The sequence below is a fragment of the Triticum aestivum genome, chromosome 5B, assembly GCF_018294505.1.
Source record: "Triticum aestivum cultivar Chinese Spring chromosome 5B, IWGSC CS RefSeq v2.1, whole genome shotgun sequence".
In the NCBI taxonomy this organism is placed as follows: domain Eukaryota; kingdom Viridiplantae; phylum Streptophyta; class Magnoliopsida; order Poales; family Poaceae; genus Triticum; species Triticum aestivum.
This window is the reverse complement of record NC_057807.1, coordinates 564302074-564321533: the sequence shown is the minus strand read 5'-3', so window position 1 is coordinate 564321533 and position 19460 is coordinate 564302074. Positions and strand designations below refer to the sequence as shown.

Here is a 19460-nt window from a genome sequence, read left to right as displayed (position 1 = left end):
TTCCCAAAGGATTTTTTTCCCTCACCCTACAGGACCCTTACCAGTGTGACCTGGTGCTAGAAGAAGGGCGCGTCAAAGTTCGTGGTGTGGCCTTCAAGTTGTGGCATTAATTTGTTCCCTTCGGTGCCCAGAGTCTGGAGTTTCCACTATCGGGTCGCGATCAATAGGCTCCCCCACTATGTTTGGGATCGTGACACCATTGCCAAGGTCATTGAGGGCAACTGTGCACTCGATCGCATCGAGCACAATTGCTGATATGTCTCAAACATATATATAATTTTTTATTGTTTTATGCTATGTTTATATCATTTTGGCATAGCTTTGGCACATGTTTTTATCACTTTTCAAGACTAACATATTAACTCGGTGCCTAGTGTCAGTTGCTGTTTTCTGCATGTTTCTGGACTTATAGGAAAATCAATTTTACGGAGGTCCAAAATTTACCAATAAATTCCTTATTTTTTGAGCTGGGAAGCTTCCAAGGAGCCCGGGCCCTATGGGCCTCACACAGCCAGAGCACGCGACTAGGGGGTTGGCTACATGGTGGACCTGTGTGGGGCACACTAGACTTCTTTCTAGTGCATCTCGACGCCTATATTTTTCTTTCGCTCCGAAAACCCTGAACATCAAGGAGGTTTTTTGTTCTTGCCTCCGCACCTCTCGGTTCCATGGCAATCCAATCTGGAGGCCTTTTACGGTACTCCGGCCAAGGGTGAAATAATCACGATGGCCATCTCCATGAACTTGAAGGTCACCATGATCGTTGATGAGTAGTTTCCTTTGGACTCTGGGTCCATAGCAGTAGCAAGATGGCTTTCTCTCCCTTGTTTCTTGATACAAATATCACATGAGCTGCCCTACACGATTGTGATCCATCTGATGTAATATGTTGGTGTGCTTGTTGCGGTGTGATCAATTGTCACTTTATGATCAGATCGATCCACAAATTCTTTTGAGATCAATTTGCTTAATTTGTTGAATAACTCTTATTCATATATGCTCTCTGATCTATTTGTCTATCTTTGGCCAATTATGATAGATGATCTCCAAGAGGGAGTTGTGTATGATAGTTGGGTTCAATCTTGCAAGTAATCAACCACAGTGAAAGAAAGTGAAGAAGTCTTGAATTGTGTTGTTGCCACTAGGTATACAATGATGATAGTCTAGTTGTTCCTTGAACATGTGCTGAAAGCGCGCAGGGTGACCAACAACTCAACATACATATGTATAACTTAAGTTTCATCTTAGCAAGATTCTCAAAACGTAGGAATAGAAAAGGCGCATGGTTATAGTGGCATGTCTTTTTGAATCCTATAGAATTAACAGTAAACTACATGTATCTAGATTGAAGAGTGTTTTTTTCCTTCAAACTTGAGTGCAAGCAAATCCTTAGAAAAAGAATCTCCTTCAAATCAAACAAGCGAGGCAGGAAACGTAAAATCTTAAGAATCCTAATCATCCGCATATCCTACGAAATTATTTTTGAATGGAAGAAGACCTAAGTAACTATCTATTCAAACCTACTACTCGATTCATATTACTTGTCGCTCCAACAACCAGAGGGAGTATCATTATTTGGACTACTAGATTGGCTATCAAGAACAACCACAAGACTCGAGCGTTCAGTTAATAATTGTACTATATATCAAGCGTGATGCACACCCGGCTCAGTTAGTAGCTATAAGATGTGAAAGTATCAAGGAGAGTGGCTTATAGTCAGGATAGTACGCCTGATACACGACGCAGACACTGGCATATTTGTTTACGCGTTTGATGACAAGTTGAGATGCTTGCTCTGTCCTTGGGGGCCGCAAGAACAAAAACAATATCAATTTGCCCGTTGTCATTTTGTGATCAACATGTGAGGATGCGCTGGGCAATGGATAAGAACGATACATTGTCCTGAGCCCCGATAAATGCGTGCATCGCATCACCATCAAAACTACTCCCTCTGTCTTAAAATATAAGAACGTTTTTATCATTATGCTAGTGTAAAAAACGTTCTTATATTTTGGAACGGAAGGAGTATATATAATTGAGGATTCTGTACCCCAATTTGCTTTATTTTAATTTTTCATATTATGTACGTATTCGGATGAAAGCAGGAGAGCTGGGAGAGGAGAAGGAAAATGAAGAAAATGAGTCACGAGATGGGAATAAAAACAGAACGGCAACCAGATTATTTCGTTTTTAAGACAAGTGCACGAGAGGAGATCGAGATCATTCACCAGTAAGTTTTCGAGATCGAGAGCTCGGCCGATGCCTCGGTGCTGACAGGAGCAGAGAGTGCATATTGGCTAACGAAAGCTTGTGAAGACAAGTTTGATTTCTCTATCGATGCTACGGTCCCGTAATCTAAACGAGATTTCACGGATGCCTTTTTAACTCCTGATTCATCAGCCCAAGGTCTCAGAAACTGAGATTCAACTCTACGCAGTTAGATTATATTTACCCACTATAGATCTTGCACACCATCGACTTTGTTTCTCTTTCTCGCGATCCATACAGCGGTGTCCCTTATTTACCAAATCATCAAACTCATATATTCCCACGCAACGTAAAATAAACACACGTACTTCATTGACACCACACTGGTTAACTCGAGAAAAGTATACTCAAGAGTAGATATATGCATGACGGCATGATGTATACGGTGATAGAGACACAAATCCAACGGCACAACCTAGGTTCACGGGTCAAGATCCATTCGAGTACTCCGTAGGTGCATGTAACACGAGAGAGTGGGGGCACCTTGCCGCGGCGGTTGGTGGGGAGGCGATAACGATGCGCGAGCGGCTCAACTGTACGCACATGCATGCAGGATGGACACAGCGCTCATGTCTTCAAACCACGCCATCCGCGTGGGCTATCAGGGGCTGAAGCATACTCAATCAAGATGATATATCATCAAATCAAAATGATTGATGTATATTATTATTTCCACGATGATTGGTGTATGTCGCAGCCAAAATGATATATCATCAATCAAAATGGTTCATGTATATTATATTTCCAAGATGATGCCATGCTTGGATCTTCACAAACTACCCTCTTGTGTGTCATTGTCGTATCAACCATCAGAGATAGTTAATCTGGGACAGGCTTTACTATGCGCTTGCCGTTATATGCCTAGATGCGACTATGTATATGGAGCTGAACTGTTGGCCATCACAGAGGGCACAAAGTAGCTCTACAACATACATCACAGCCATTGGTGTTGCAAACTGATAGTGCTAAGAGCATCTTCCACGACGATTCTCAAACCGCCTGCATACGTCCGGACCATGTTGCCCGGATGTGTTGTGTCATGCAACACGGCACGGATGTGTTTTTTCTGGCAAACCGGAGTCAAACTAAGGGGCTTTGCGGGTGTCCGGACCGCTGCCACGTACGCTCCTGACAGCCTTGAGCCACACAAAAATTCGGCCCGCCTCTCCTACGCTTTTATTGAACGCTCGCACCGCTTGTCGTGCCACATTCGTGATGGCCTAGAGCATACAGCGGCCAGCATTGATGCTCGTGATTTGACCGGACGGCAGGGGACGGACGCGACCTTCCACTGTCGGCATTGAAGCGTCACGTCGGCCGAGGCTCGCCTGACTGAACACGCATCCTCGTGCATTCAAAAGGCCACATACGGCCAGCCTTCCTTCATTAAAACCTGCGTGTGCCAAGAAACCTACTCCGGCCACACGTATGTTCGCGAGCCAGCCGTTATTAAACACAACGCCGGTTGGCTCCGCCCATCCGTCCGTATTTAAACGGTGCCAGATGCGGGGCAGAAATTGCACCACACTCCGCTCGCATCTCCTCTTTGCACCATTTTCTTCACAATGTCCATGGCATCTGGCGAGCAGAAAGAGGAGTTCTTCGGCATAAAAACCGGCTGGGTGGCCCGTCGAGCCCAGTGAATACGAGCCAGACAACTCTCTGCTCCATCACCCTCGATGCTCCAGGCCGCTGCAGGCCAGCTCACGGATGCAGAAGCTCCAAGCCGGCACGTTGTTCAACAACTCGCCGCTCCAAGCCAGCTCGCCGAGGAGTGACGGGTTGCTCCAGGCCAGCACGTTGTTCAACAACTCGCCGCTCCAAGCCAACTCGCCGAGGAGTGACGAGTTGCTCCAGGTCGGCACGCAGGGGAGCATGACGACACGGGCATCCTGGCTGCCATGGACGACGTCATGTTGTACCACTCCTTCCATGCCCGTGACCGTGTCATATGCTGGCGGAGAAAAAAGTCGGCATTGCAGAGATGGATGGAACGCTGGCCATCACGTCACGCCCACCTTCATCATCTAGGAGAAGTAGAACATGGGAGGCCACCACTGCTTGGGCCCCGGGAAGGCCACCACTGAGGCGACGCCGGCATACACAGCCGGTGTCTTGCCCGGTCGCAGGTCACATACGTCCCTTTCCCCTTCAGCTAAAGCACGTCGCAGCGGTTCCACTCTGATGAGCACGTCCGCGGGCGTATAGTGGCACAAATCAGGTGATGTATATGCTCTAAAGGCATCTCCTACATTGACCCGCAAACAGGACACGGCATCCGTCCGCGGACTTGGGGTCCAGTCCGCGGACATTAATGCGGGAGCCGACCATCCAATCGGGCAAATCCGCAACAGTCTTTCGTTAAACATGCTAAACAGTGATCAATTAATAAATGAAACAACACCATTCGCCAAACAAGCAACATGCATTCCATGCACCTTCTGCCAATGGATGCATTGCATTGCATGCACCTTCCGCCAAACACTTCGACCAAAACAATGCAATTTGAAGAAGAAAAAAAGGATTAACGTCAGTGCGTTTTGGCAGAAGGGGTTTCAACATTTGGCGGAAGTAATGCATTTTATAAGAATTAGAGCTTTTTGCTAAGAAAATCATGTTTAGCTTGATAACTTCTGCCAAACATCATGCTAATCAGTTACTAATCAAGTTCTCCTTCCGCCAAATAGCATCAAGCCTTCCGCCATCTTGCACGGACGAGGTGTCCCGACTCATGCAAAGCCCCTGACGTTTGTCTCTGGTTTGAAAAAAAAAATGCGTCTAAACCACTCGGCCGATTGATATTGTCCCGCGTTGGATAACACAACACGTCCAAAAGCAGGGTCTAGACGTGTGCGGACGGTTTGCGGGTCGTCGTTGAAGATGGCCGAGCCAATTTTACTCATCCAAATCCTCCGTGGGTTGAATGCGAGCAACCAAACAAAACAGTTGCTGTCTCTGCCCGCCGTCGTTGCCGTGGCCTGCTCGGCGTCAGTGATCTTGAGCGCGCGCGAGGCGCACGAATCTCTCGTGGGGGCGCATCGTCTATGCTGGTCCCAAGTCGCTTGCATAGAGAGAGATGGTGCGCGCTTGGTCGACGCTGGAGATCGCGCACGCTCCAAGCTTGAACTCGATCGAACTACTACTGCATTTCGTCGCCGCTCCTCAATGCAGAGGTCATTCCACGTGGGTACGGGTTGGTGAGGGCGCGTGAAGTGCACACACCAGGAACCCGGGGTTGATGCCCTGCTTCAATAAAAAAACATACACATCTCTCCTACGATTGAGATCTTGTCTTGATCGATGCCCTAATTATAATTAATGAGCCCACGCTATCCCGACGTAGCTACTCCCCTGTATACATTAGTACGATCTTATCCTGATCCCTTGATAATCAAATCGATTTGCAGTATTATCAAATCAAACACAAGACCACTAGGACCCAAAGTCCAATGTTAGGCAGTAGCCAACGCCAAGCTCACCGAGTCACACCCTACCCTTGGTCCATCTATAAATAGCCCGGTTGCTTCGTCGAGAGCTCTCACACCACCCACAGCAAGCCACACTACCACTACACTGGTACCACTGTTTCTCCGTCTTAGAAGCGCGCACACACGCACCAAGATGTTCGGCGGCGGTCTCGACATCATCGGCGGGATCACCGGGAGCAAGACCCGGCTCAAGGGGTCGGTGGTGCTGACCCGCAAGAATGCGCTCGACTTCAACGACCTGGGCGCCACCGTCATGGACAACGTCACCGAGTTCCTCGGCCGCGGCGTCACCTGCCAGCTCATCAGCTCCACCATCGTCGACTCCAGTGAGCACCATCGACCACTTCCCTTCACCATTACAGTACTTATCTTACCGTGCAATGCAGTGTCTGACTAGCTTGTTTGTTTACGTGGCTCGGCTAGACAACGGGAACCGCGGGAAGGTGGGCGCGGAGGCGAGCCTGGAGCAGTGGATCACCAGCCTGCCGTTCATCACGGTGGGCGAGAACAAGTTCAGCGTCAACTTCGACTGGGCGGTGGACAAGCTGGGCGTGCCGGGCGCCATCATCGTCAAGAACAACCACGCCTCCGAGTTCTTCCTCAAGACCATCACCCTCGACAACGTCCCCGGCCACGGCAAGGTCGTCTTCGTCGCCAACTCGTGGGTCTACCCACAGGCCAAGTACCGCTACAGCCGCGTCTTCTTCGCCAACGATGTGAGCTAGCTCTTCAATCGATGTCTTCAATGGATGCAGCATACGTTTTTGCTTGTCCACTTATTTAAGTAAACCTGTATGTACGTGCGTGCGCAGACGTACCTGCCCAGCAAGATGCCGGCGGCACTGAAGCCGTACCGCGACGACGAGCTCCGGAACCTGAGGGGGGACGACCAGCAGGGGCCCTACGAGGCGCACGACCGTGTCTACCGCTACGACGTCTACCACGACCTCGGCGACTCCCGCCAGATCCTCGGTGGCTCCAAGGAGTTCCCCTACCCTCGCCGCTGCCGCACCGGCCGCAAGCTCTCACAAACCAGTGCGTTCATCTCTCTCGCTCTCTCTCTCACACTCACTAGCACTCTCCTTGGAACTTACGTTGCGCGCGCATGCAGACCCCGATCGCGAGAGCCGGCTGCTGCCGCTGGTGCAGAGCATCTACGTGCCGCGGGACGAGCTGTTCGGGCATCTCAAGAAGTCGGACTTCCTTGGCTACTCGCTCAAGGCGCTGGTGGAAGGGATCATACCGGCCATCCGCACCTACGTCGACCTCTCCCCCGGCGAGTTCGACTCCTTCGCCGACATCCTCAAGCTCTACGAGGGTGGCATCAAGCTGCCCGACATCCCGGCCCTCCAGGAGATGCGCAAGCGCTTCCCGCTCCAGCTCGTCAAGGACCTCATCCCCATGGGCGGCGACTACCTCCTCAAGCCCCCCAAGCCACAAGTCATCAAACGTACGCACTTACTATATTTTACTTTGTTATTATAGTTAATTCTTGTCTGGATAAGAGCTGATTATTTACACACGTGCAGAGGACGAGAAAGCATGGATGACCGACGCCGAGTTCGCAAGGGAGATTCTCGCCGGCGTCAACCCGATGATGATCACCCGTGTCACGGTGAGAACTAAACAAATTCATATATCCATCGGCCAAATTATAAGCATCGGTGATTAAGCATGGACTAAACTAATGGTAAAATAAAATTAATCCATTGCATTGCAGGAGTTCCCCCCCAAGAGTACTCTGGATCCCAGCCAGTACGGCGACCACACCAGCACCATCACCGAGGCGCACATCGGGTTGAGCCTGGAGGGCCTCACCGTGCAGCAGGCAGTCGCTAGCAACAGGCTCTACATCCTCGACCACCACGACCACATGATGCCGTACCTCGTCAGGCTCAACAACCTCGACGACACCTTCCTCTACGCCACCAGGACTCTGCTCTTCCTGAAAGGTGACGGCACGCTGGCGCCGGTCGCCATCGAGCTGAGCACGCCTCTTCTCGAGGGCGGCCTCACCACCGCGAAGAGCACCGTCTACACTCCGGCGTCCACCGGCGTCGAGGCCTGGATATGGCAGCTGGCCAAGGCGTACGTCTGCGTCAACGACTACGGCTATCACCAGCTGGTCAGCCACTGGCTCAACACCCACGCCGTGATGGAGCCCTTCATCATCGCCACGAACCGGCAGCTGAGCGTGACCCACCCGGTGCACAAGCTTCTGCACCCGCACTACCGTGACACGATGAACATCAACTCGCGGGCGCGCGAGCTGCTCGTCAGCGCCGGCGGGATCATCGAGCTGACCGTCTTCCAGCGCAAGTACGCCATGGAGATGTCCTCCGTCACCTACAAGGACTGGAACTTCAACGAGCAGGCCCTACCAGACGACCTAATCAAGAGGTAAGTTAAAGTTGTTCTATTTCTTCTATATAGGGAGCAGGTTGATTATGAGAAGAACCGTTCGTCAGTTAGTGACATGCATGGTATTAATCCTGAATTGCAGGGGCATGGCGGTCCGTGACCCATCTAGCCCGCACAAAGTGCGGTTGCTGCTTGAGGACTACCCTTATGCGGTGGACGGGCTGGCTATCTGGACCGCCATCGAGCAGTGGGTGACAGAGTATCTTGCCATCTACTACACAAGCGACAGTGTGCTTCAGAGCGATGTGGAGCTGCAGGCGTGGTGGAAGGAGGTTCGCGAGGTCGGGCACGGCGACCTCAAGGACGCGGCGTGGTGGCCTAAGATGAAGACGGTGGCGGAGCTGGTCAAGGCCTGCGCCACCATCATCTGGACCGGGTCGGCGCTGCATGCCGCCGTAAACTTCGGGCAGTACCCGTACGCAGGTTACCACCCCAACAAGCCGTCAGCGAGCCGTCGTCCGATGCCTGAGCCGGACAGCGAGGAGTACTCACTGCTGGCCCGCGACCCGGAAAAGGTGTTCATCCGCACCATCACCAACCAAATGCAGGCCATCATTGGCATTTCTCTGCTGGAGATCCTATCCAAGCATTCCTCCGATGAGATTTACCTCGGGCAGCGTGACACGCCGGAGTGGACGTCAGATGCCAAGGCACTGGAGGCGTTCAAGCGGTTCGGCATGAGGCTGGAGGGCATCGAGAGCCAGGTGGTGGCCTTGAACGGAAACCCCCAGCTCAAGAACCGCAACGGGCCGGCCCAGTTTCCGTATATGCTGCTCTACCCCAACACCTCCGACCACACGGGTGAGGCCGAGGGGCTCACGGCCAGGGGCATCCCCAACAGCATCTCCATCTAATGAGATATTTGGAGGAGCATTGTTGCTCGCCAGCATGCAAAGATGTTGGGGTGCGTGCTTCGAGGATCATTGCTTCAATAATCTAGTACACCAGTGCTCATTTGACACCCAAGTGTTATGTGCGTGGGTAGTCAGTGGTCAATGTATGTTCCATGTAATTTTCCCCTTCCAAATTATATATTAATAAAGTGATGGGTTATGCTTCTTTTAATGGAAAGAGTGGGAAATTTCCTACTGTAATTTTATTATAGAAAACATAAATAAACATATGCAGACTATACTAGTGAAACGGGCATTGAAGGTGGTTTCGATACATGGGCCTGAGGCGGTCCCATCCGCCTATAAGCCCTTGTGCTAATGTGCGTAGAATTGGAGACCGGTATCTAACTGCATGCAATGATATATACTAACATTACATTGAGAAAAAGGCCACACATGCTTGGAACATGAGAAGTGGCTTCTTATTTGGATCCACCTCCTATATACTAACATTACATGTGGTTTCTTTAGCTGAACGACATGTATTTCGTGTTTGAGGGTGGTTTTCTTTTTCAGCTCCAGCGGTATTCAAAATACACATTCAATGTGTTTTCATAATGCACACATCCACATTCATCTCATAATTGCATTACATCCTATTTCATAAACACATGTATATATATATCCATATGTGTGAGCAACATATGCAACAAACAAAATGCTACACGCTAAAACCCGCGCCACATCATTGGCTAGGACGAATGGTTCGTCTGCATACGCAAGATTGTTGAGATCCACTGTTGTCATTCCGTACTGCGGGTCTTCCGTTACCCCGCCTCGTGTCATATTGACCCATTTGCACCGAAACAAAGGGACCTTCAAACCACCTCCATAGTTAAGTTCCCATATGTCCTCTATGTAACCATAATATGTTTCCTTTCCCGTGTTGGTTGTTGCATCAAAGCGGACACCACCGTTTTGGTTGGTGCTCTTCTTATCTTGGGCGATCGTGTAAAATGTATTCCCATTTATCTGGTATCCTTTGAAAGTCATTATATTCGAAGATGGTAACTGGGACAGCGAGTACAAGTCATCTTCAATATCGCCATCATGCATGGCACGTTTCTGCAACCAACCGGCGAAAGTCCTCGTTTGTTCACATGTAATCCAGTCGTCAGACTTCTCCAGGTGTTTGGAGTGTAGAAAATTCTTGTGTTCCTCCATATACGGAGCCACCAAGGCGGAATTCTATAGAACTGTGTAGTGTGCTTCAGTGAGAGAATGCACGTCCATACATATTATTTGATCCCCTCCTAGCGTGCCTTTTCCATCCAGTCTGCCCTTATGCCGCGATTCAGGAATACCAATCGGCTTAATGTCAGGAATAAAGTCAATTCAAAACTCAATGACCTCCTCATTTTCATGGCCCTTCCGGATGCTTCCTTCTGGCCTAGCACGGTTATGAACATATTTCTTCAAGACTCCCATGAACCTCTCAAAGGGGAACATATTGTGTAGAAATATAGGACCCAAAACGTTAATCTCTTTGCAAAGGTGAACTAGGACGTGTGTCATGATGTTGAAGAAGGATGGTGGGAACACCAACTCGAAGCTGACAAGACATTGCACCAAATCATTTTGTAACCTTGGTATGATTTCTGGATCGATTACCTTCTGAGAGATTGCATTAAGGAATGCACATAGCTTCACAATGGCTAATCGAACGTTTTCCGGTAGAAGCCCCCTCAATGCTACCGGAAGCAGTTGCGTCATAATCACGTGGCAGTCATGAGACTTTAGGTTCTGGAACTTTTTCTCTGCCATATTTCTTATTCCCTTTATATTCGACGAGAAGCCAGACGGTACCTTCATGCTGAGCAGGCATTCAAAGAAGATTTCCTTCTCTTCTTTGGTAAGAGCGTAGCTGGCTTGACCCTGATGTATGCCGTCTATTCTGTGCATACATTCCTGGTCCTCCCGTGCCTATGGTGTATCTTTTGTCTTCCCATACATGCCCAAGAAGCCAAGCAGGGCACGCAAAGATTCTTCGTCACGTGCATCACGTCGATTGCGGAGCGGACCTCTAGGTCTTTCCAATATGGAAGGTCCCAAAATATAGATTTCTTCTTCCACATGGGTGCGCGTCCGCTAGCGTCCTTCGGAACAGGTTGTCCGCCAGGACCCTTTCCAAAGATTACCTTCAAATCCTTGACCATATCATGTACATCAGCACCAGCAACAGTACGGTGGTGAGGCTTCGTCCGATGATCCGCCTCACCTTTTAAATGCTTGCCTTTCTTTCTTACAGGATGCCTGCTCGGAAGAAATCGACGATGTCCCAGGTACACATTCTTCCTACAACTCTCCAAATATATACTGTCGGTATCATCCAAACAGTGCGTGCATCCGCGGTATACCTTGTTTGTCTATCCTGAAAGGTTACTGAGAGCAGGCCAATCATTGATGGTCACGAACAACAACGCCTTTAGGTCAAATTCTTCCTGTTTGTGCTCATCCCACGCACGTACACATTTTCCATTCCACAGCTGTAAAAGTTCTTCAACTAATGGCCTTAGGTACACATCAATGTCGTTGCCGGGTTGCTTAGGGCCTTGGATGAGCACTGGCATCATAATGAATTTCTCGGAGAAATTCATTATGATGCCAGTGCTCATCCAAGGCCCTAAGCAACCCGGCATCATAATGAATTTCTCGGAGAAATTCATTATGATGCCAGTGCTCATCCAAGGCCCTAAGCAACCCGGCAACGACATTGATGTGTACCTAAGGCCATTAGTTGAAGAACTTTTACAGCTGTGAAATGGAAACGGTGTACGTATGTGGGATGAGCACAAACAGGAGGAATTTGACCTAAAGGCGTTGCTGTTCGTGACCATCAACGATTGGCCCGCTCTCAGTAAACTTTCAGGACAGACAAACAAGGGATACCATGCATGCACGCACTGTTTACTTGACACCAAAAGTATATACCTGGGAAGCTGCAGGAAGAATGTGTACCTGGGCCATCATCGATTTCTTCCGACCAACCATCAATGTCGAAAGAAAGGCAAGCATTTCAAAGGTGAGGCAGATCATCGGAAGAAGCCCGCCATGCGTACCGGTGATCACGTACTTGCTATGGTCAATGATTTACACGTAATCTTTGGAAAGGGTCCCGGTGCACTAGCTGTTCCGAATGACGCTGGGGGACACGCACCCATGTGGAAGAAGAAATCCATATTTTGGGACCTACCCTACTGGAAAGACCTAGATGTCCGCTCTTTAATTGAACTGATGCACGTGACGAAGAACCTTTGCGTGAACCTGCTAGGCTTCTTGGGCGTGTATGGAAAGACAAAAGATACAGCTAAGGCACGGGAGGACCTGCAATGTTTGCACGAAAAAGACGGCATGCCTCCTGTGACGCCCCCGATTGAATCGTACACTAATCATGCACGCAAACGTGTACGATCAAGATCAGGGACTCACGGGAAGATATCAGAACACAACTCTAAAACATAAATAAGTCATACAAGCATCATAAGACAAGCCAGGGGCCTCGAGGGCTCGAATACAAGTGCTCGATCATAGACGAGTCAGCGGAAGCAACAATATCTGAGTACATACATACGTTAAACAAGTTTCCATAAGATGGCTAGCACAAACTGGGATACAGATCGAAAGAGGCGCAGGCCTCCTGCCTGGGATCCTCCTAAACTACTCCTGGTCGTCGTCAGCAGCCTGCACGCAGTAGTAGGCACCTCCAGTGTAGTAGTCGTCGTCGACGGTGGCGTCTGGCTCCTGGGCTCCAACGTCTGGTTGCGGCATCCGAGAAGAAGAGGAAAAGGGGGAAAAGAGGGAGAAAAGCAACCGTGAGTACTCATCCAAAGTACTCGCAAGCAAGGAGCTACACTACATATGCATGGGTATATGTGTAAGGAGGCCATATCAGTTGACTGAACTACAGAATGCCAGAATAAGAGGGGGATAGCTAGTCCTATCGAAGACTACGCTTCTGGCAGCCTTCGTCTTGCAGCACGTAGGAGAGAGTAGATTGAAGTCCTCCAAGTAGCATCGCATAGCATAATCCTACCCGGCGATCCTCCCCTCGTCGCCCTGTGGAAAAGCGATCACCGGGTTGTCTGTGGAACTTGTCTGGGTGTGTTTTATTAAGTATCCGGTTCTAGTTGTCATAAGGTCAAGGTACAACTCCGGGTCGTCCTTTTACCGAGGGACACGGCTATTCGAATAGATAAACTTCCTTGTAGGGGTGCACCACATAACCCAACACGCTCGATCCCATTTGGCCGACACACTTTCCTGGGTCATGCCCGGCCTCAGAAGATCAACACGTCGCAGCCCCACCTAGGCACAACAGAGAGGTCAACACGCCGGTCTAAATCCTATGCACACAGGGGTCTGGGCCCATCGCCCATTGCACACCCGCACGTTGCGAGGGCGGCCGAAAGCAGACCTAGCAACCTCCATTACAAAGGAAGTCACGTTACGCGGTCCAATCGGGCGCGTGCCGCTCCGTCGCTGACGTCAAGAAGGCTTCGGCTGATACCACGACGTCGAGTGCCCATATCTTTCCCGCGTAGTTGGTTAGTGCGTATAGGCCAGTGGCCAGACTCAGATCAAATACCAAGATCTCGTTAAGCGTGTTATTATGAAGTAACCGCGAACGTCGACCAGGGCCAGGCCCACCTCTCGCGTAGGTGGTCTCAACCTGCCCTGTCGCTCCACCACATAGTAACAGTCGGGGGCCGTCGGTAACCCAGGCCCACCTCTACCGGGATGGAGCCACCTGTCCTTCCAGCCCCCACATCGGAATCACTTGCGGGTACTCAACGAGCTGACCCGACTTTAGTCACCATCTATATAGTATGTATATATGTATAGTATATACCCGTGATCACCTCCCAAGTGATCACGGCCCAATAGTATAGCAAGGCAGACTGACAAGAATGTAGGGCCAATGATGATATACTAGCATCCTATACTAAGCATTTAGGATTGCGGGTAAGGTATCAATGACTGTAGCAACAATGACAGGCTATGCAACAGAATAGGAGTAACCGAACAGTAATATGCTACACTACTCTAATGCAAGCAGTATAGAGAAGAATAGGTGGTATCTGGTGATCAAGGGGGGGGGCTTGCCTGGTTGCTCTGGCAAGGAGGGGTCATCAACACCGTAGTCGAACTGGGTGTCGTCGGCAGCCTCGGGGTCTACCGGAAAGAAGTAACAGAGGGGAAACATAATAAATAACAGAGCAATCAAACTACCACAATGCGTAGCATGGCAATACACGGTGCTAGAGGTGACCTAACGCAGTAGGAGGTGATACCGATGAAGGGGGGAAACAACCGGGAAAGTATCCCCGGTGTTTCGCTTTTTCGGACAAATGAACCGGAGGTGAAATGTTGCAGGTTCACTATGCTAGGGATGCGTGGCGGACGAACGGTCTCCGTATCCGGATTCGTCTCGTCGTTCTAAGCAACTTTCATGTAGAAAGTTTTCCCATTTGAGTTACAGATTATTTTATATGAATTTTCAAAGTTTTAATTCATTAGCTAAATTATTTTAATTCGAAAATTAAATAGTTAAATGCTATGGGTACACATAAGTGTACCCAGAGGTGTAAACATGGGGCTGACTAGTGGGGACAAGGGGCTGAGTCAGCAGCCTAGTCAGCAGTCAAAGTTTGACCGTTGACTGGTCAACCTGACCAGTAGGTCCCACATGTCATTAACCAGTTGTGTAACAGATTGTTTAAATAGGTTATTTAGGTGGGGTGGGACCTAGAGGTCAGTGAGACATTTTAGTTAATTAATTTTAGTTTGACCCAAACTCCTAATTAGTGCGTGGGGGTCCCATAGTCAGTGTGTTAGGGTGGTGGGTTATCTGCTAACTAAATGGCAGGCCCCGACAGGGGATTTTGCACGCGCGCTCTGGCAAAGGGGCGCCGGCCACGTGGGCACTTGGCCGACAGGCAGCGGCGGCAGTGGTCGTAGGCCACGGTGGCGCATCGCCCGCAGTGGTAGCCGTCGCAGTAGAGCAACACGAGGGGGAGCATGGGGCCAACAGCAGCAGTGTAGACCGTCGTGATCGGTGCGGGGAGGCAGCGCACGATGAGGATGACTCGGGCGCGGGGAGCTTGGCGTAGAGGGCGCGCGGGGCACGGTGAGCGCGTGCTCATCGTGGGTGCGCTTGTGGGTCGTCTAGCGTGCGGTAACCGCGAGCGAGGCGTGAGGCAGAGAAGGGGAGAGGCCCAGGGCCTCACCAGTGTTAATGGGAAGAGGGGGCGCCGAGGCTTACTGGCGGCCGGCGGGGAAGAGGCCGAGGATGTGAGGTCCGGCGAGGAGGGGGTCGAGGTGGTGTTCGACGCGGGGAAAGGCGTGGCGATGCGGGCGAAGACAGTGGGGCGGCTCCGGCGAGGTGGCGTTGCGGCGACGGCGGGGTCGAGGTAGAGGAGCTCCGGTGAGGTTGCCCTGACAAACGGCGATGGCGGGGAGGTCCTCCAAGCGGAGGCGATGCTGCGCCAGCGACGAGCACGTCGGGCGGCGGGGACCAGCGTCGATCCCCGATCCAGATCTGGATCAAGGGGGGGGGGGAGAACGAACGAGTGGGGGGGGAGTGGTGGTCGTGGGGATAGGGTTCGGTGCCCCCAGGGGGTATAGGGAGTGGGGGTGTGGGGCGGTTGGGCTGGCCCGTTCGGGCGGCGGAGGCCAGCTGGGCCACTTGGCCCAGCGGGGGGGGGGAGGGGTCTGTTGTTTTTGTTTTGTTTTGTTTTCCTTTCATTTGTTTATTATTTATTTATTTATTTCCCTTTTTGTTTTATTCAATTTAAAATATTTATGCATTTTCTAAAAATGTGTTTACTTCACCATAATTATCTATGCAATATTTGACACGGTCCGAACATTTTTGTTTTAAATTTTGAAAACTTTGTTTGTTTGCCAAAAATTCAAATTTGAACTCGAATCGTTTTGAACTAGCGCGAGATTAGCGACAGTAACGGAGGTGACATGGTGTCATTAGCAGAGGTTACTGTAGCTTGATTATCCGGGCGTCACAATTCTCCTCCACTACAAGAAATCTCGTCCCGAGATTTAAGAGGGGGACTAAGGGGGGAGGGATTGGGTTACCAAAATTCTAATGAGTGTTCTCGGTCTTGGTTGCTCTTCCCGAAGTAGTTGATCCTCCTCGTTGATGTCTTTATTTCTCTGCTTCAGGTCATCATGGTGAAGTCGGCATCCTTTTCTTTGGGAACTCCAATGTACTTACAAATAGGTAAGGGCCAACTTGGCTATGACAGAATGCTTAGGAGGGAAACAATCTGGGTTAACCCATGAACGAGCATAAGATTATCTCTCGAGTTGAACATATAAAATACATCAAGATTAAGGTACGAAGGTACAATAAGAGGTTCCAAGCGGATAGATAGTTCCTCGAAGTCTGAACCAGAGTGAGAAAGGGGTTCAGAGCAGCGAGAGTAAGTATTGCGTCTGATACCAGAATAGAGCACTAGGAAGGTGGCTCGCGAATTACCTACGAAACCAAGAGCAAGGGATAACTTTGTCAACAAGGTGTACAGGAGAGTCAGGTTTCGATCCTGTGGAATTGTGGGTTATGGGCCCACCATGTGGGTTAAAAGTAGGAAGGGCGGAGACGTCTTGCGTGATCATGCAAGCAAGGTATGTCAGAGGGTAGCCTGTCGATTATGTTGGCAACAACGTTGGTACCAAGGGCGAGGGACGAAGAGAACCATTTTCCTGCTCGTTGAACGAGGCAGACCATTAGGCAAAGTTCTCGTTCATCGGTGGCTACCGAAATATCATCAACAATAGTAACAGGGCCTCGTCGACAGAATTGTACACCAAGGTGTTTACATATGCAGGAGAATATTATTGCTGAGATCATATAGATCACAAGAAACGTTAAACCAACCAATGGAATGGAAAATATGGTTATCAGATTAAACAGAACAATGGAAAGGAAAATGTGTTTAAACACATACTTCAGGGGAATATCCTTCCCAAGGACAAGCAGAGCAAGATATCCATGATAGGATATAAAGTAGAAAACACTTTAGGTAAGGGGAGAGAAATTTCATGACATTACCCATACAAGGTGTTTGGTTAATTCAGCAAGAAACATTTAGCATTGTGCTTCAAATGTTCGTATTGAAAATCAGAGTACCACATACATGCTTCGAGATAGCATTGACATGGTCTTCAAGCAAATGTCAGACTTTGGATACACAGGATCCATTAGGATAAACTTATTAAACAAGGCATCCAATTTCCTCATGGAAAAATGGTTAACCTTGTTAAAAAGGAAACTATAATACTAGGTCCTCCAGTCAGGTGTGCTAGGATGACATAACCTTACCGGGTCATATAAAGACCAATGTTATAACTCTTGGACATATGTTCCAACCATCATATCTAACCGAGATTCAGATTTGATTGGGGTCAGGATACCTCAGACTCAGGAGGCCTGAGAAGAAAAAGGCGCGACACATATTGACGAGAAGACATTGTAAAATTCTTGGGAAATGTACCATGGAAGCAAGTTCCAAAACAAGAGTTCATCATTAAATCGAGGAGAGGGTTAGGAGGTGGCTGATGGACTCAGCGACAATTCATTGAGATTCCCAAAAGATGGATTTCCACACTTATGTGAACAAGGAGATAACATTTGTCCGATCAAATGATATAATGATGTATGCTCGAGGAAAACATACACAATTTAACAATGATAGAAGGGGGCACCCGGAAATCTGGACTAGGTAGCACGATCAATGTTTGAATGATGATTCAATTATTAATAGACTTAGAGTGAAACTATCGACCATTAACTTCAAAGCAATAGGGTTGCTAGAAGTACGGAATCCAAGCAGCACGGTTCATGTGTTGGTATCCCGGTTAAAATCAACACGGGGACCCAGGAATGAGCGGGCATGGCAAGAAGTATTACTATACCAAGAATTCTTAAGAGGTGGTGAAATTCTCACAACATTCTTCACATAAAATATGGTAATACTCAAAGGTAGAACACAACATAAGCTGGATAGCAAGGATCTCAAGGTACACCACAAAACATGAACAAGTTTGTGTTGAAGGGAAAGCAAGAATGTTGCCGATGATAACACAAATCATCAAGGGGGCAAGCATGGAATTCCTCATCAGGAACTCGATGTACGTCTCGGAAGAAGTTAAAATGTTGAAGATGATCACGACAAATTTTGTCGAGAGGTTATACGAAGAAGCAATCCAACAGCGACTGCATCAAGCAAAAGGACTGATGCAGCGAACCACATATACGGCACAAACTCGGAATCAAGTTTGTGGTTCGAGGTGAAATGATAAGACGAGGAAATTCGACGTAAGCTTAGCTCATCGTTGAAAATTGTGCTCCGAGAAGAAGGACAAGATAGCACAGTTAAAATTTAGCATGATAATGATATAGCCGATCAGGCTAGGAATGACTTGAAGGATTATTAAACTCGTAAGCAACAAAAATTACTTAGAGTTATTGAATCGGAGTGCAAAGTCGATTCACTTATCGGTGTTCTCCGTTGGCAAACAATCCAGAACCCATGAAGTGACAATGACAGTGAAAGGTAGTACTTCATCAAAAGTTCATAAGATGTAGTTCAATGGCATGATATCATCGAGATACCAGGGGTAATACTCGAAGGTAGATCATAATAGAGGTTAGGCAGGCACATTGATCTGTAGAAGACAAGTGCTTTAACTTGTCCAAGAAATGGATCAAAGAAGAACAATCATGGTCGGGACCACGGTTGCAAAGGATCAATTCACAGATACCAGATGATATTTATCAAGGAAATAGTTATTATTACAAGAAGCTTCCATGATAGGATCTACATCGCGTCCATGGGCATGAACACAAAGTTCAAGGTCGACTCCCACTTCTTCAATGTATAACTTTCCATTCACCTCCCACTTTCGAAGAAGTTGTAGTGTTGAAATTTTATCTAGCAAAACACCAGAAGAGTATGACTCGTGAAAACTTTCGAGTTCACACATATTAAGGAAGGCATAGGTTCAACCCATCAGGGCATCTTAGGAACAGATACCGCAAACTTCGAAAGTAATTATCACCAGCTCGAAAGCAGAGCATGGTTGGCCAAATCAGAGAATATGATTTACGAATGGCATTACGTATCAGAGAAAGAACTTATTGAGGTTTTTGTATATGAAGGACACTGTCAGATGCTAATTCAACAAAGGATCTGACGGTCCATAATAGGGCTGATGTGGGCATCGACACACGACCAGAGGATGAAACAAAGCAAGGGCTTTGCATTATAGAAACAACTGACTAGTTCAAAGCTCAAACGCAAAGGAATTAAGATTTCCAATTCAAGGGATCAGGAGCAAGAGCTCTGATTAAGGATGGATAAGTTGAGTAGGC

General features: G+C 48.7%; 1 protein-coding gene across 1 annotated transcript; it reads left to right on the top strand.

The window, feature by feature from the left end:
- Positions 1-5814: 5814 nt before the first annotated feature.
- Positions 5815-9242, top strand: LOC123113251 (linoleate 9S-lipoxygenase 2). The gene is made up of 7 exons (XM_044534447.1): positions 5815-6082; positions 6180-6472; positions 6569-6791; positions 6868-7206; positions 7286-7371; positions 7477-8156; positions 8260-9242. Exons 1-7 carry the CDS (start codon positions 5890-5892, stop codon positions 9029-9031), a joined length of 2586 nt encoding a protein of 861 aa, XP_044390382.1. The 5' UTR covers positions 5815-5889; the 3' UTR covers positions 9032-9242.
- Positions 9243-19460: the final 10218 nt, after the last annotated feature.